General features: G+C 40.4%; 1 protein-coding gene across 1 annotated transcript; it reads left to right on the top strand.

Moving 5' to 3' along the window:
* The first annotated feature begins 7418 nt into the window (after positions 1–7418).
* On the top strand, positions 7419–13693 carry LOC106607298 (serine/threonine-protein phosphatase 2A 55 kDa regulatory subunit B delta isoform). Its single transcript, XM_014204125.3, has 10 exons — positions 7419–7606; positions 7775–7849; positions 9311–9408; positions 10080–10245; positions 10327–10439; positions 10552–10729; positions 10870–11034; positions 11147–11316; positions 11830–11921; positions 12039–13693. Exons 1-10 carry the CDS (start codon positions 7600–7602, stop codon positions 12316–12318), a joined length of 1344 nt encoding a protein of 447 aa, XP_014059600.1. The 5' UTR covers positions 7419–7599; the 3' UTR covers positions 12319–13693.
* The last annotated feature ends 237 nt before the right edge of the window (positions 13694–13930 follow it).

Below are 13930 nucleotides of genomic sequence, written 5' to 3'. Positions count from 1 at the left end.
GGTCTGACTCATCCCAAACAATCTCAATTGGATTGAGATGGGGTGATTGTGGAGGCCAGGCCATCTGATGCAGCACTCCATCACTCTCCTTCTTGGTCAAATAGCCCTTACACAGCCTGGAGGTGTTTTGGGTCATTGTCCTGTTGGAAACAAAATGATAGTCCTACTAAGCGCAAACCAGATGGGATGTCGTATCGCTGCAGAATGCTGTGGTAGCCATGCTGGTTAAGTGTGCCTTGAATTATAAATAAATCCCCAACAGTGTCACCAGCAAAGCACCCCGACAAAATCACACCTCCTCCTCCATGCTTCACGGTGGAAACCACACATGCGGAGATCTTCCGTTCACCTACTCTGTGTCTCACAAAGACACGGCGGTTGGAACCAAAAATCTAAAATATGGACTCATCAGACCAAAGGACAGATTTCCACCAGTCTAATGTCCATTGCTTGTGTGTCTTGGCCCAAGCAAGTCTCTTCTTATTATTGGTGTCCTTTAGTAGTGGTTTCTTTGCAGAAATTCGACCATGGAGGCCTGATTTACGCAGTCTCCTCTGAACAGTTGATTTTGAGATGTGTCTGTTACTTGAACTCTGTGAAGCATTTATTTGGGCTGTAATCTGAGGAGCAGTTAACACTAATGAATTTATCCTCTGCAGCAGCGGTAACTCTGGGTCATTCTTTCCTGTGGCGGTCCTCATGAGAGCCAGTTTCATCATAGCGCTTAATGGTTTTTGCAACTGTACTTGAAGAAATTTTCAAAGTTCTTGAAATGTTACATATTGACTGACCTTCATGATGGACTGTCATTTCTCTTTGCTTATTTGAGCTGTTCTTGCCATAATATGGACTTGGTCTTTTACCAAATAGGGCTATCTTCTGTATACCAACCCTACCTTGTCACAACACAACTGATTGGCTCAAACTCATTGAGAAGGAAATCAATTCTACAAATGAACTTTAAACAAGGCACACCTGTTAATAATTGAAATGCATTCTAGGTGACTACCTCATGAAGCTGGTTGAGAGAATGTCAAGAGTTTGCAAAGCTGTCATCAAGGTAAAGATTGGCTACATTGAAGAATCTCAAATATAAAATATATTTTGATTTGTTTAACACTTTTTTTGGTTACTACATGATTCCATATGTGTTATTTAATAATTTTGATGTATTCACTATTATTATACAATGTAGAAAATAGTACAAATAAAGAAAAAACATTGAATGAGTAGGTGTGTCCAAACTTTTGACTGGTACTATACATATTTTCTTTCAAGGTGAGTGGTGAGAAGAGAATCGTCCAGCCCATTGGGTGTCTCATTACATCCACATATGCCATGTCTTGAAATATGCAGACATACAGATTAAAAGTTTGCATTGTAATAGTTCTGGCAGCCAACTTTCTAGCTCCACCCATAACTACTGGACATTATTGAGTCATTGTTAGTTTACACTTAAAACATTACTCTGCCATTGTGCTGTAGAATTTGTGAATTTTGTCTCTTCTGTAATACATTTTGTACATTAGTTTACACTGGATTTAGCGTACATTTTAGTTAACTGTACTTTCGTTAGTTATGCTCCAACATTTCCTCCATCTTATACCAACATCAGTTATTTTTAAGACTTCCAATAGTTTATATTCTAACAGATTGTCAGTTGGATATGATCTCTGCAAGGTTTTGTATATCTTACCTATCATATGAACATCCTTCTGTGACTCAAATAAGATTCTCTAAAGTTTGCTCTGATGTCCATAAGATTTCAAATTGAAATGTTATAATATTTAACTTTTAAGTTGCATGTATCTGAAAATATCTACATTGGTCAGTCCAAAATTGCTTTTTAATTCTGTCATGGAAATAAAAGTATTTCCTGTTACTAAGTCATTTACGATTTCCATGCCTTTAGTTTTCCTAGGATTGTTCCATAGGGTTGTTTTAGGGAGTGTTCCTGTAGAATACACTAGTATGTTGTATAGAATATACAAAAGTATGTGGACACACCTTCAAATTAGTGGATATGGCTATTTCAGCCACACCCGTTGCTAACAGGTGTATAAAATCGAGCAAACAGCCATGCAATCTCCACGAACAAACATTGGCAGTAGAATGGCCTTATTGAAGACCTCAGTGACTTTCAACATGGCACCGTCATGTCACATCTTGATCTGTTTCACCTGTCTTGTGCTTGTCTCCACCCCCCACCAGGTGTCTCCCATTTTCCCCTGTGTACTTATACCTGCGTTTTCTGTTGATCTGTTCCCAGTTTGTCTTGTCAAGTCTTACCAGTGTGTTTTCCAGTATATCGAGGTTCTGTTTTCTAGTCCTCCCGGTTCTGACCATTCTGCCTGCCTTGAGCCTGCCTGCCGTTCTGTCCCATATTGACGCTGTCTTGGATTACCGACCCATGCCTGCCCTGGACCTGCCATTTGCCTGCCTCCTGTTTTGTAATAAACATCTGAGAATCGAACTGTCTGCCTCCTGTGTCTGCATCTGGTTCTTATCCTGAATTGTGTTGGTCATAGAATGTCACCTTTCCAACAAATCAATTCATCAAATTTCTTCCCTGCTAGGGCTGCCACGATCAACTGTAAGTGTTGTTATTGTGCAGTGGAAACGTCTAGGAGCAACAACGGCTCAGCCACGAAGTGGTAGGCCACACAAGCTCACAGAATGGGACAGTCAAGTGCTGAAGCGCGTAGCGTGTAAAAATCGTCTGTCCTCAGTTGCGGCATGATGTGAACAGTACGAACCTGTGTCACTACCAAAGTCTAATGGTTTTAAATGACTGTTTTGTATTGTCTGGAAACTCACTTGTAGAATTTGCTTGCAATAGGTCTCCTAAAAAAGAGAATGCGTAAATGGCTGCGTAAATGTACGCAGCCTGTTGTCCAAAATTGATGGGGTTAGGATTTGAGCTAAATCAACTGATGCTGATGTAATTGTTTTTTCTGAAACCTGGCTCAGCAAGCCTGTTCTTGATAAGGATATTTGTATAAATGGTTACAATGTGTATCGCACTGATCGAGTTAAGAAAGGTGGGGGTGTGGCTATATATGTAAAGACTAAATTCCTTGTAAGTGTGGCAAAGTCTGAAACTATTGGTAAACAGTTGGAATTTCTTGCTTTGAATATTGAGGTTTCAAAGGTTCTCTCTCTATATATGTTGCCAAAAGTCAGCCTCGAAACCTTAATGACTTGGAGAAGATCTGCAAAGAGGAGTGGGACAAAATCCCTCCTGAGATGTGTGCAAACCTGGTGGCCAACTACAAGAAATGTCTGATCTCTGTGATTGCCAACAAGGGTTTTGCCACCAAGTACTAAGTCATGTTTTGCAGAGGGGTCAAATAATTATTTTCCTCATTAAAATGCAAATCAATTTATAACATTTTTGACATGCATTTTTCTGGATTTTTTTGTTGTTATTCTGTCTCTTCAAATAAACCTACCATTACAATTATAGACGGATAATTTCTTTGTCAGTGGGCAAACATACAAAATCAGCAGGGGGATCAAATACTTTTTACCCTCACTGTATATGCAGGGGCAATCAACAAAGTGAGGGAGACCAGGTGAGTCCAATGAGCGAAGCTGCGCGTAATGATGGTATCAGATGCGTATGGTGACGGGTAGCCTGGCACCCTCGAGCGCCAGGGAGGGAGAGTGGGAGCAGGAGTGACACTTACAAAAAAATTTAAGCTGATGTTGGGATTTTACTTTAGAAATAAGGCCTGTTTTTCTTTTGAAGCCAGAAGGAGGCTAGTATCAGCTACATTTATGCCTATACTAGACTATGGGGTATTTTATATATGAACGCTTCCGCTCAGCATTTGAGATCAATTGACACCCTTTACCATGGAGCATTGAGATTTATTTTAAACTACAAAACCCTTATCAACCACTGCACTTTAAATACCAGGGTTGGCTGGCCTTCTACAGTCAATCATAGGCTCAGTCACTGGTATACTTTTATTTACAAAGACATTTTACCATTTTATTTGGGCATTTTTATCATCTCCGCATATGGGATTCCCACCATGAAGCATGGAGAAGGAGTTGTAATGGTGTGGGGTGCTTTGCTGGTGACACTGTCAGTGATTTATTTAGAATTCAAGGCACATTTAACCAGCATGGCTACCACAGCATTCTGCAGCAATACGCTATCCCATCTGGTCTGTGCTTACTGGGACTATCATTCGTTTTTCAACACAACCCACCTCCAGCCAGTGTAAGGCCTATTTGACCAAGAAGGAGAGTGATGGAGTGCTGCATCAGATGACCTGTCCTCCACAATCACCCGACCTCAACCCAATTGAGATGGTTTGGGATGAGATGGACCGTAGAGTGAAGGATAAGCAGCCAACAAGTGTTCAGCATACAGTTGAAGTCGGAAGTTTACATACACCTTAGCCAAATAAGGTTTAACTTGGATCAAACGTTTCAGGTAGCCTTCCACAAGCTTCCAACAATGAGTTGGGTGCATTTTGGCCCATTCCTCCTGACAGAGCTGGTGTAACTGAGTCAAGTTTGTAGGCCTCCTTGCTCACACACGCTTTTTCAGTTCTGCCGACAAATTGTCTCTAGGATTGAGGTCAGGGCTTTGTGATGGCCACTCCAATACCTTGACTTTGTTGTCCTTAAGCCATTTTGCCACAACTTTGGAAGTATGCTTGGGGTCATTGTCCATTTGGAAGACCCATTTGCGACCAAGCTTTAACTTCCTGAATGATGTCTTGAGATGTTGCCTTAATATATCCACATAATTTCCCTCTTCATGATGCCATATATTTTGTGAAGTGCACCAGTCCCTCCTGCAGCAAAGCACCCCCACAACATCATGCTGCCTCCCCTGTGCTTCACGGTTGGGATGGTGTTCTTCGGCTTGCAAGCCTCCCCCTTTTTCCTCCAAACATAATGATGGTCATTATGGACAAACAGTTCTATTATTGTTTCATCAGACCAGAGGACATTTCTCCAAAAAGTGCAATCTTTGTCCCCATGTGCAGTTGTAAACCATAGTCTGGCTTTTTTATAGCGGTTTTGGAGCAGTGATTTAATCTTTGCTGAGCGGCCTTTCAGGTTATGTCGATATAGGACTTGTTTTACTGTGGCTATAGATACTTTTATCTGTTTCCTCCAGCATCTGCACATGGTCCTTTGCTGTTGTTCTGGGATTGATTTGCACTTTTCGCACCAAAGTACGTTCATCTCTAGGAGACAGAACGCTTCTCCTTCATGAGCGATATGACGGCTGCATGGTCCCATGGTGTTTATACTTGCGTACTATTGTTTGTACAGATGAACATGGTACCTTCAGGTGTTTGGAAATTGCTCCCACGGATGAACCAGACAAGTGGAGGTCTACAATTTTTTTCTGAGGTCTTGTCCAATTTCTTTTGATTTTCCAATGATGTCAAGCAAAGAGGCACTGAGTTTGAAGGTAGGCCTTGAAATACATCCACAGGTACACCTCCAATTGACTCAAATTATGTAATTTAGCCTATCAGAAGCTTCTAAAGCCATGACATCATTTTCTGGAATTTTCCAAGCTGTTTAAAGGCACAGTCAACTTAGTGTATGCAAACTTCTGATCCACTGGAATTGTGATACAGTGAATTATAATGAAATAATCTGTCTGTAAACAAATGTTGTAAAAATGACTTGTGCCATTCACAAAATAGATGTCCTAACCAACTTGCCAACACTATATTTTGTTATAACAATAATTTTTTGGAGTGGTTGAAAAACGAGTTTTAATGACTTCAACCTACGTGTATGTAAACTTCCGACTTGTGACCAATGTTCAATGACTATGTACATACTGTAGGGCAGCATTCTCTAAGGAGCAGGGTTAAGTACAGGGTGGTAGCCGCCTAGTAACAGTGACACTAAAGTTCAGGGCAGGGTACTGGGCGCCTTGTTCATACTGTCTGTGCGGATGGATCGTTTCCAGGTTGTCAGTGATGTCCTTTACAGACACATTTTTACTTGAATTGCATTACAAACAATTTAAAGGTAGGCCTAGGTTACATTTCAATGTGCAACCATACATTGCACTTCAATTCAGTCATCAACATTAAGGGTGAGGATCAATCCAGTTTTTCTGTTGTCTCAATGAAGTTGCAAGGAGTAGGGCCGAGCATAAATGACTCAAACATAGACAAAACTGTCTACAGTTAGGGATGGATGGATGGGAGGATGGAACTGAGCGAGTGGGAAATGGAGTCCCTTGAGAGGGCAAGAACGAGATGTATATCAGGAGAAGTGCAGTATTATCATAAGAAGACGTATATTTGGATTACAGAGGAGGAATGGAGGGAAAAAGAGAGGCAGAGGAGGTCGACGAGCTAGAGGGAGGAAGAGGGTGAGCTTGAATTGGTTAAAAAAATTTGAAAAAATGTAGATGATTTGTTCAAGAATAATGGTGGTAGTGATAAATGTGAAAGTGGACTGGAGGGGAAGATTCTCTGTGTTTGTGATGCTCGTTGTTTGGTGTGATGCAGACAGGGTGTCCTGAACGGAGAAACAGAAGAGTCGTTGTCTGTTTTTTTTTGTTTGATGTCGAGTCGTTGCTCGACAAAGTGATGTTAGGAAATATCAGTTATCCCGTACAAGCTTTTGTACCGAATTCATTACGTTGTTACAAGGTGGCAAGCTTATGGGCATGTGGCAGCAGTGTTTAGGAGGGTTCCTAGGTGTGAGAAGTATGCAGAAGGGCATGAGATAAAGGTATGTGTAACATTAGGTTAAGAAGCAGTATCTTTTAATTGTAGGGATGCCCATGGGCCTGGGAATCAGAAATGTCTGGTGAGAGAGAGGCAGGTTGAGGTTACCAGGGTTAGAGTAGTGCAGAAGTTACTGCATGCTGAGGCAGTGAATAAAGCAAAGGAAGATGGGTCAAGGGATCCTGAGAGGAATGGTGTGAGTAGTAGATCTGTACCAGTACAAAGGGATAGGCCAACAAGTGATATATGGTTCAGTGAGATTGGATTTTTCTTGTGTTTTATAGCAATGATTATCAACCGTACTGCAGGGATGGAGCATACAGTAAGTTGCAGAAAATTGAGGTTGTGGTGGCAGCTGCAGAGAAGTATTTGGGTGTAAGAGATTTGAAGTCAGAAGAGTTATATGGTGTGTTGAGTGGTGGTGTCCCATCCTTTCAGGCTGTTGGCCTGAGGTATGACTCAATAGATTTAGTGGAGTAGGGTGATGGGTTTAAAAGAGTGTAGGGTTATGGTAGGGTATTTGTTGGTTTATAAGCAAAGTAAAAGGGAGATATACTCCAGTCTAGTTGGTGGCGGTAATGCAACATTTATTGGATGCCAACCGCAGTTAAACCTCATCAAAGAGGATGGATTGATGGATGGTGGGGTTCAGGATAACATACCTGAAAGATGCTTGGAGGCATGTCGAAATAACGTCATTGTGTCACGCAATGTGCGCCATTTTGGATGGGGAAAAAAAATCACAGACGATTTCCGTGATCTGATCCCGACTCTTCACCTTGCCTGTGGATGTTGACTATTTTTACCCCACGCAAGTTGCATTGGTTGAATAAGCAGTGTTCAGTAATAGCCAACTCTGCTAAATGAAACAATGGCAGGTAAGCTACTTTTGTAGCTAGGAAAGGATCCTCATACCACTCACTCGTTGCTGTGTGGCCTGAATGCAAGTTTTAACTTGGCTAGCTAGCGTTAACTGACAACACATCATTTGACTCTAAATGGGTTGGTGAACTGCCGCTAATTATTCCAATATTGTTGTTATGCAGGAGTTGCCGGTGGAAATGATTTTCAGTGGTGTTTCTCACAAGTGAAGGGGGCAATAGATGAAGATGTTGCGGAAGGTGAGTAGCTAATGGTAGCTAGCTAAACGTTAGCGTTTGAGCTCAAATGTGATACTGTTAGCTAACTTCCGCCAACTACGCCTTTGACTGACTGTCTTTTCAAGAACAAAGATGTCATGACACTGCATGTATATAATGAGCACAGCTGGGCAACGCGGAGTTTGTTTTTCTAACTAGCTACCTTAGCTGGCTTCTCTTGCTTACGGTCGGCTAGCATTAGCAAGCTAACGGTATAACTACCAGTAACTCCCCAGTAACTTATGTCCCGCACATTTATGTAACATATAATACGAATTAGGCAGTCAGAGAACGTATTAGATATTGTAATTTATGTAGGCTAGTAAGATAAACGTACTGTCGTAAACTAACGAGTCATCTTGCTAGCGTAGTTAAGTTAGCTAGTGTGGGTGCGATTTGTCAATGACGTCAAAGGTCTGCGTCGGTATACCGTTTTTTAAATTGAATTTCTATACATTTTAAAGGATACAAATGTGTTACAAAAATCTATGTGTCCTTCTTAAAAATTCGACACAAAACATCACAAACAGATAAACACAAGAACAGAAACACCTACAGGGTTTTTACATTCAAATACATTTGAATAGCTTAGTGTATCAATTGATTTCATTTCCTTCATATTGTTACAGAGCATAGTATTCAGTGTTGTAAAGTAATTATTTAATCTACCTTGAAAAATATTGAAAATGTTATTGGATGTAATATTTCGCAATAATTATATTCAAATGAATCTCATACTTTTTGTTAGTGGATTATCTTATCAAAAAACTAAAAGAACCTCACAAGCTTGCAGATGGATGCCCCTACCAAATCTTTTACCCAAATCCAGCTGAAGATCCACCCAGAACATAGTCACATACACACATTGGAAATACAAATGCCCCAAGTGATTCTGGCTCAAATTGACAAAAGGTACATTTCTCATAAACATTTCTAATATATTTACTGACACTATAAGTTGCTTTAAAGAGTGTTTCCCTCACTTTATTTGTGAGCACATATTTGTATGATAAAGTACTGGTGCTTTTATGACAACTGTGAACTAGAAGGGGAAAAAACAAGGTCAAATCATTACGTCCGTGATCTGCAGGTCCTTAAGTCAGAGCTCTAAAAAGTTTCGGAGAAAATTATTTTCCCAGTCGGTGCTAGGTTTTTTCCCTAAGTTCCCAGTTGTTTTGAACGCGGCATACATTCTGATAGGGAGAGAGTCACATTTGTGTGTTTGATTCTTTCAAAGTAGAGGTAGAAATGTACAAACTGCTCTGTCGACTACATTGCATAGTGTGCACCCATGAAAGTTTTACCGGGATTGTTTTTTGTACCAGGTGTTGTCATTTTGCTGATGTGTGTCTATTGTATAAGGATAACCCTTAAACCAACTAACCCTTATACACTTAATCATGCTCCAGAATCCAGATTTAATGGTACATGTCCTCCTTTCAGCTGATATCATCTCAACGGTTGAATTCAACCATTCTGGAGAGTTTCTAGCAACTGGAGACAAGGGAGGCAGAGTTGTCATATTTCAACATGAACAGGAGGTGAATTTTATAATTAACAACTACATTTATTTTCATAAACACTAGCTAAGTTTCCATCCAATTGGTGACAGATTTTCATGCAAATATTCTAAATCCGCATTTTCCCACCAGAGATGATTCCATCAAATTGACTTGTTGCGGATAAATGGCTGTGCGTGATGACGTAGTGCACATAGAAATTACTTTTGCGGTTAAATTCCCATTCCCATGTTTCAACTCTACTGATGGTTTTGTCACAAAAAAAAGTTGCGTTTATAGCGAATGTGCCCACTCTGGTATTGGCACGTGCGCTCTACAGCTCGCAGATACCGTGCAGGTATAGCCTAGGCTACATGAGATTATTATTGATAAAAGAGCAAGATTCCACCTCCATTTCTTGCGTAATACATTTTACCGACACAGAGATCCCACCTTGTCTAGTGTATTTTGTTTTGTTGACGTTTGGAAAATTGACCGCCAAATTTGCTGTTTTTGTCAGACCTGTAATGACATTTTTTTTTCTCCGTCGTTCTTTACTCGCATAAAAAGGTTGGATGGAAACCTGGTTACTGTCATACATTTTGGAGTCAGCTATGATGGGTTTTATGGAAAGAAATTATGAAAATTCTAATTATAATATATGTTTAATATCTAAGTTTGACACGCAGTGCACATCTACTTTTCTCTTTCAGTGTAAAAATCGACCACACCTGCGAGGGGAATACAACGTCTATAGCACATTTCAGAGTCACGAACCTGAATTTGATTACTTGAAAAGTTTAGAAATTGAGGAAAAAATTAACAAAATAAGATGGTTAGCCCAACAAAACTCTGCTCACTTTCTGCTCTCAACAAATGGTAAGAACATTTTGCTTGAACCTACTAAGCTTTTGGATAGGTTGTCTTCAGCCTCAACATACACATTTTTGTTTTATACAGATAAAACTATCAAATTGTGGAAAATCAGTGAACGAGACAAGCGGGCTGAGGGTTACAACTTGAAAGACGAAGATGGACGTCTCAGGGATCCCTTTAGAATTACCTCCCTGCGGGTTGGTTAAATGTTGCTTAACCTTTAAGATTTCAGCAAACACTGTACAAGAACAAACACACGCAGCATGCTTATTGCTTTCACCTCTGAATAAATTTGTCCTGTGTTTATAGGTACCAGTGCTGATGCCCATGGATCTCATGGTAGAAGCAAGTCCTCGGAGGGTGTTTGCCAACGCTCATACATATCATATTAATTCCATTTCTGTAAATAGCGATCATCAAACGTACCTCTCCGCTGATGACCTAAGAATTAACCTATGGCACTTGGAAATCACTGACAGAAGCTTTAGTATCCTTTGTCTGAAAAGTTATCTGTCCTGAAGTCTTCAGCATCATGACTTTTAGATGCAAATGTTTGCTTTGTCCGAACTGGCCTATATGAGCCTTTTAGACTCATTTCAGTTAATTTCCTTAACAGTGTGTTCTCAGACATTGTAGACATCAAGCCTGCCAACATGGAGGAACTGACAGAGGTGATCACAGCTGCTGAGTGCCAGCCAAACCAATGCAATGTATTTGTGTACAGCAGTAGCAAAGGCACCATACGCCTCTGTGACATGCGAGCAGCAGCACTCTGCGATAGGCACACTAAGTGTGAGTATCCGTAGAGCCTTGTTCTCTGCATTCTAAATGATGTTCATTCACAGATACATGAGCTTAGATTGTCTGTCATTTTGAGTATCTCTCTCCATGTTTGTGATTGTAGTCTTTGAGGAGCCTGAGGATCCAAGCAGCAGGTCGTTCTTCTCTGAGATCATCTCGTCCATTTCTGACGTGAAGTTCAGTCACAGCGGGCGCTACATGATGACACGGGACTACCTCTCCGTCAAGGTGTGGGACCTCAACATGGAGAACAGGCCAGTCGAGACATATCAGGTACTAGGGCTGGGGAATTATCAGGGACCTCACAATACAATATCGCTATACTTAGGTGCCAATACGATATGTATTGCAATTCTCACTATTCTATATGTATTGTGAATCGATGTTCCGAACATATTGCTCACCATATGTCTGCTGCATAGAGACGAGAGAGCCATGAGAAAACAAGTTTTGATCAGTCATGAAAATAAAGTGCAAAAAAATTTATTCCATATTTAAAAATAAGATGAAGAACAAGCTATGAAGGACAAATACTGAAGTTTTGGTGCAGGTACAGCCAACTAGTGCAAAAATAAAATTGTGATATTGTAAAGAAAATAATATCATGATATGTAACTATCCATTTTTCCCCCCAATCACTATAAGGTACCTAGCTTGCTCTTCTACAACAACTAACATAATTTTCAGTGTGGTCTGCTTACCCACAATTATCGAGTTGGGTGTAAGAAAATAGTTGGAAAGAGGCAATTATTTTCCAAATACACTAATCAACGTTCTCCCGTCCAGGTTCACGAATACCTTCGCAGCAAGCTCTGTTCATTGTATGAAAATGACTGCATATTCGACAAGTTTGAGTGCTGCTGGAACGGTAGCGACAGGTGAGAAACCCTAGCACTTTCTCTGTTTAAGGCAATCTGCAACTACTATGTTGTTCTTTGGACAACTTTTCTGCCAATATGTACGTTTTAATTATTAATGTTTCTTTCATTTCTCAGTGCAATCATGACTGGCTCCTACAACAACTTCTTCCGGATGTTTGACCGCAACACCAGGAAGGACATTACACTGGAGGCCTCCAGGGAGAGCAGCAAACCGCGTGGCACACTCAAACCCCGCAAAGTCTCCACTGGAGGCAAGAGGAAGAAAGACGAAATTAGCGTGGACAGCCTGGATTTCAACAAGAAGATCCTGCACACCGCCTGGCACCCCAAAGAAAATGTAATCGCTGTGGCGGCCACCAACAACCTGTACATTTTCCAGGATAAGATCAACTAAAAAAGAATTGGGCTCCATCCTGAGGACAAGGCTTTACTGTTCCTGCGTAGTTAAGCCTAGTGGTTTATCCGTAACAGAAACTAACAGCCCTATCGTCCTCCTGGTGGCACTTTTCTCCTTTTGCTGCTGCAGGAGGTTGATTGGTCTGCCTGTTTTATTTTGAGTCAGAGGTTGATTTTGCCTTGGGTGAATCGGTGCCAGGGCATAGATCGGACCCTGAGAGCCCACCTTACGTTGAATCAATGGAACGGCACTCCCAAGAGGTCAAACTCTTGAACATTGGTGTTTGTGTTGACATTTTCAGCCTTTATTTCATAATCTAACAACCAAACTATGGAAAGCCCTGAAAATGACCTCTTGTCATTGTTATAACACCCTCTTTTGGGCCCTTCTAAAACATGGTATTTCCTGGGTTTTAGGCCTACCTGTTAACATTCCCCCATTGACCATGCATTCAGGCCAAAGCACTTGCAACAGGTCATGAATTTGGAAAGTGGACCTTTTTTCTTTTCTCTACCCACTCCCTCCTATCCCCAATTTATCCCCCAGACATGGTAATCTCACTGACTGTATCTATTCAAGTACACCTTTATGGTGTCATCCACTTAATAAAAGTAACTAAAACTACAGCTATGTGTTTTAATATTTAGAACTGTATTAAATCATGTTCTTAATTGCTTTGCATGTTTTTATGTTGTGGAGGTAGAAAAAAATTCTGTCACACTGCGGTCTTTTGAGTAGTTCTCTCAAGCTATCTTCAAAGGAACTACTCCAAAGTTTCAGAACCACCATTTGAGACCGATCATGTGCAAGTGTCGAGATATTTATTTGTGTTGCTCTCATTTAAGATACAGGCTGGAAACTTCATGGGAGGAGATGCAAGACAAAGGGAATCTGCAGCCTTAATACCTACGTCTATCAATGACAGCTACTGGTTATGTCCCCAAATGTTTTACAAACCTTATGTGCATTATTTTTAAATTCTATTTTATAGATTTCTCATTACTGCTGCTATTTGTGGCTGTCTGTGATAACACTAGGTATATAATTAGAGAAAGAGTACTGCACACCATACAGCTCTATTGATATACAGATTACCTCCAAAACATGGAAAGTTGATGGTTCTTCGTGTAGTAAGAGGACATTCCGACAAGCCTCTTACATGTGCCCTTAAATCATTTATTGGGATCAAAAGTGCATACTTTGTTTTCCAAGTTATCAATGCAAAAATGAAGGTTGAATTGACATGTACTGATTACAACATTAAAAACAGGAACACTGGTAATAAAGCATTTCTCTGTTTAATAATTAACATGGTGGCAATGTATTCACTTGTTTATGTTGACCAAAGTTAAATAAAATAAAATCATGTTCATCTGCATTATGCCTCCATTAATTTAAACAGGTGAAATGAGTCTGATGGCATACTGTAGATGTCTATTCAGTAAGTTGCAGTGTTCAGAGAAAATTATGGAATGATTTCAAATGCAGCAGGTAGCCTAGCGGTTAAGAACTTTGCTGGTTCAAATCCTGAGACTAGGTGAAAAATCTGTCAATGTGCCCTTGAGCAAGGCACTTAACCCGAATTGCTCCTGTAAGTCACTCTGGCTAA

This window comes from Salmo salar, chromosome 01, assembly GCF_965601325.2.
Source record: "Salmo salar chromosome 01, fSalSal1, whole genome shotgun sequence".
Taxonomy (NCBI): Eukaryota; Metazoa; Chordata; class Actinopteri; order Salmoniformes; family Salmonidae; genus Salmo; species Salmo salar.
The sequence above is the reverse complement of the archived record's forward strand: the minus strand, read 5'-3'. Positions and strand labels throughout refer to the sequence as shown.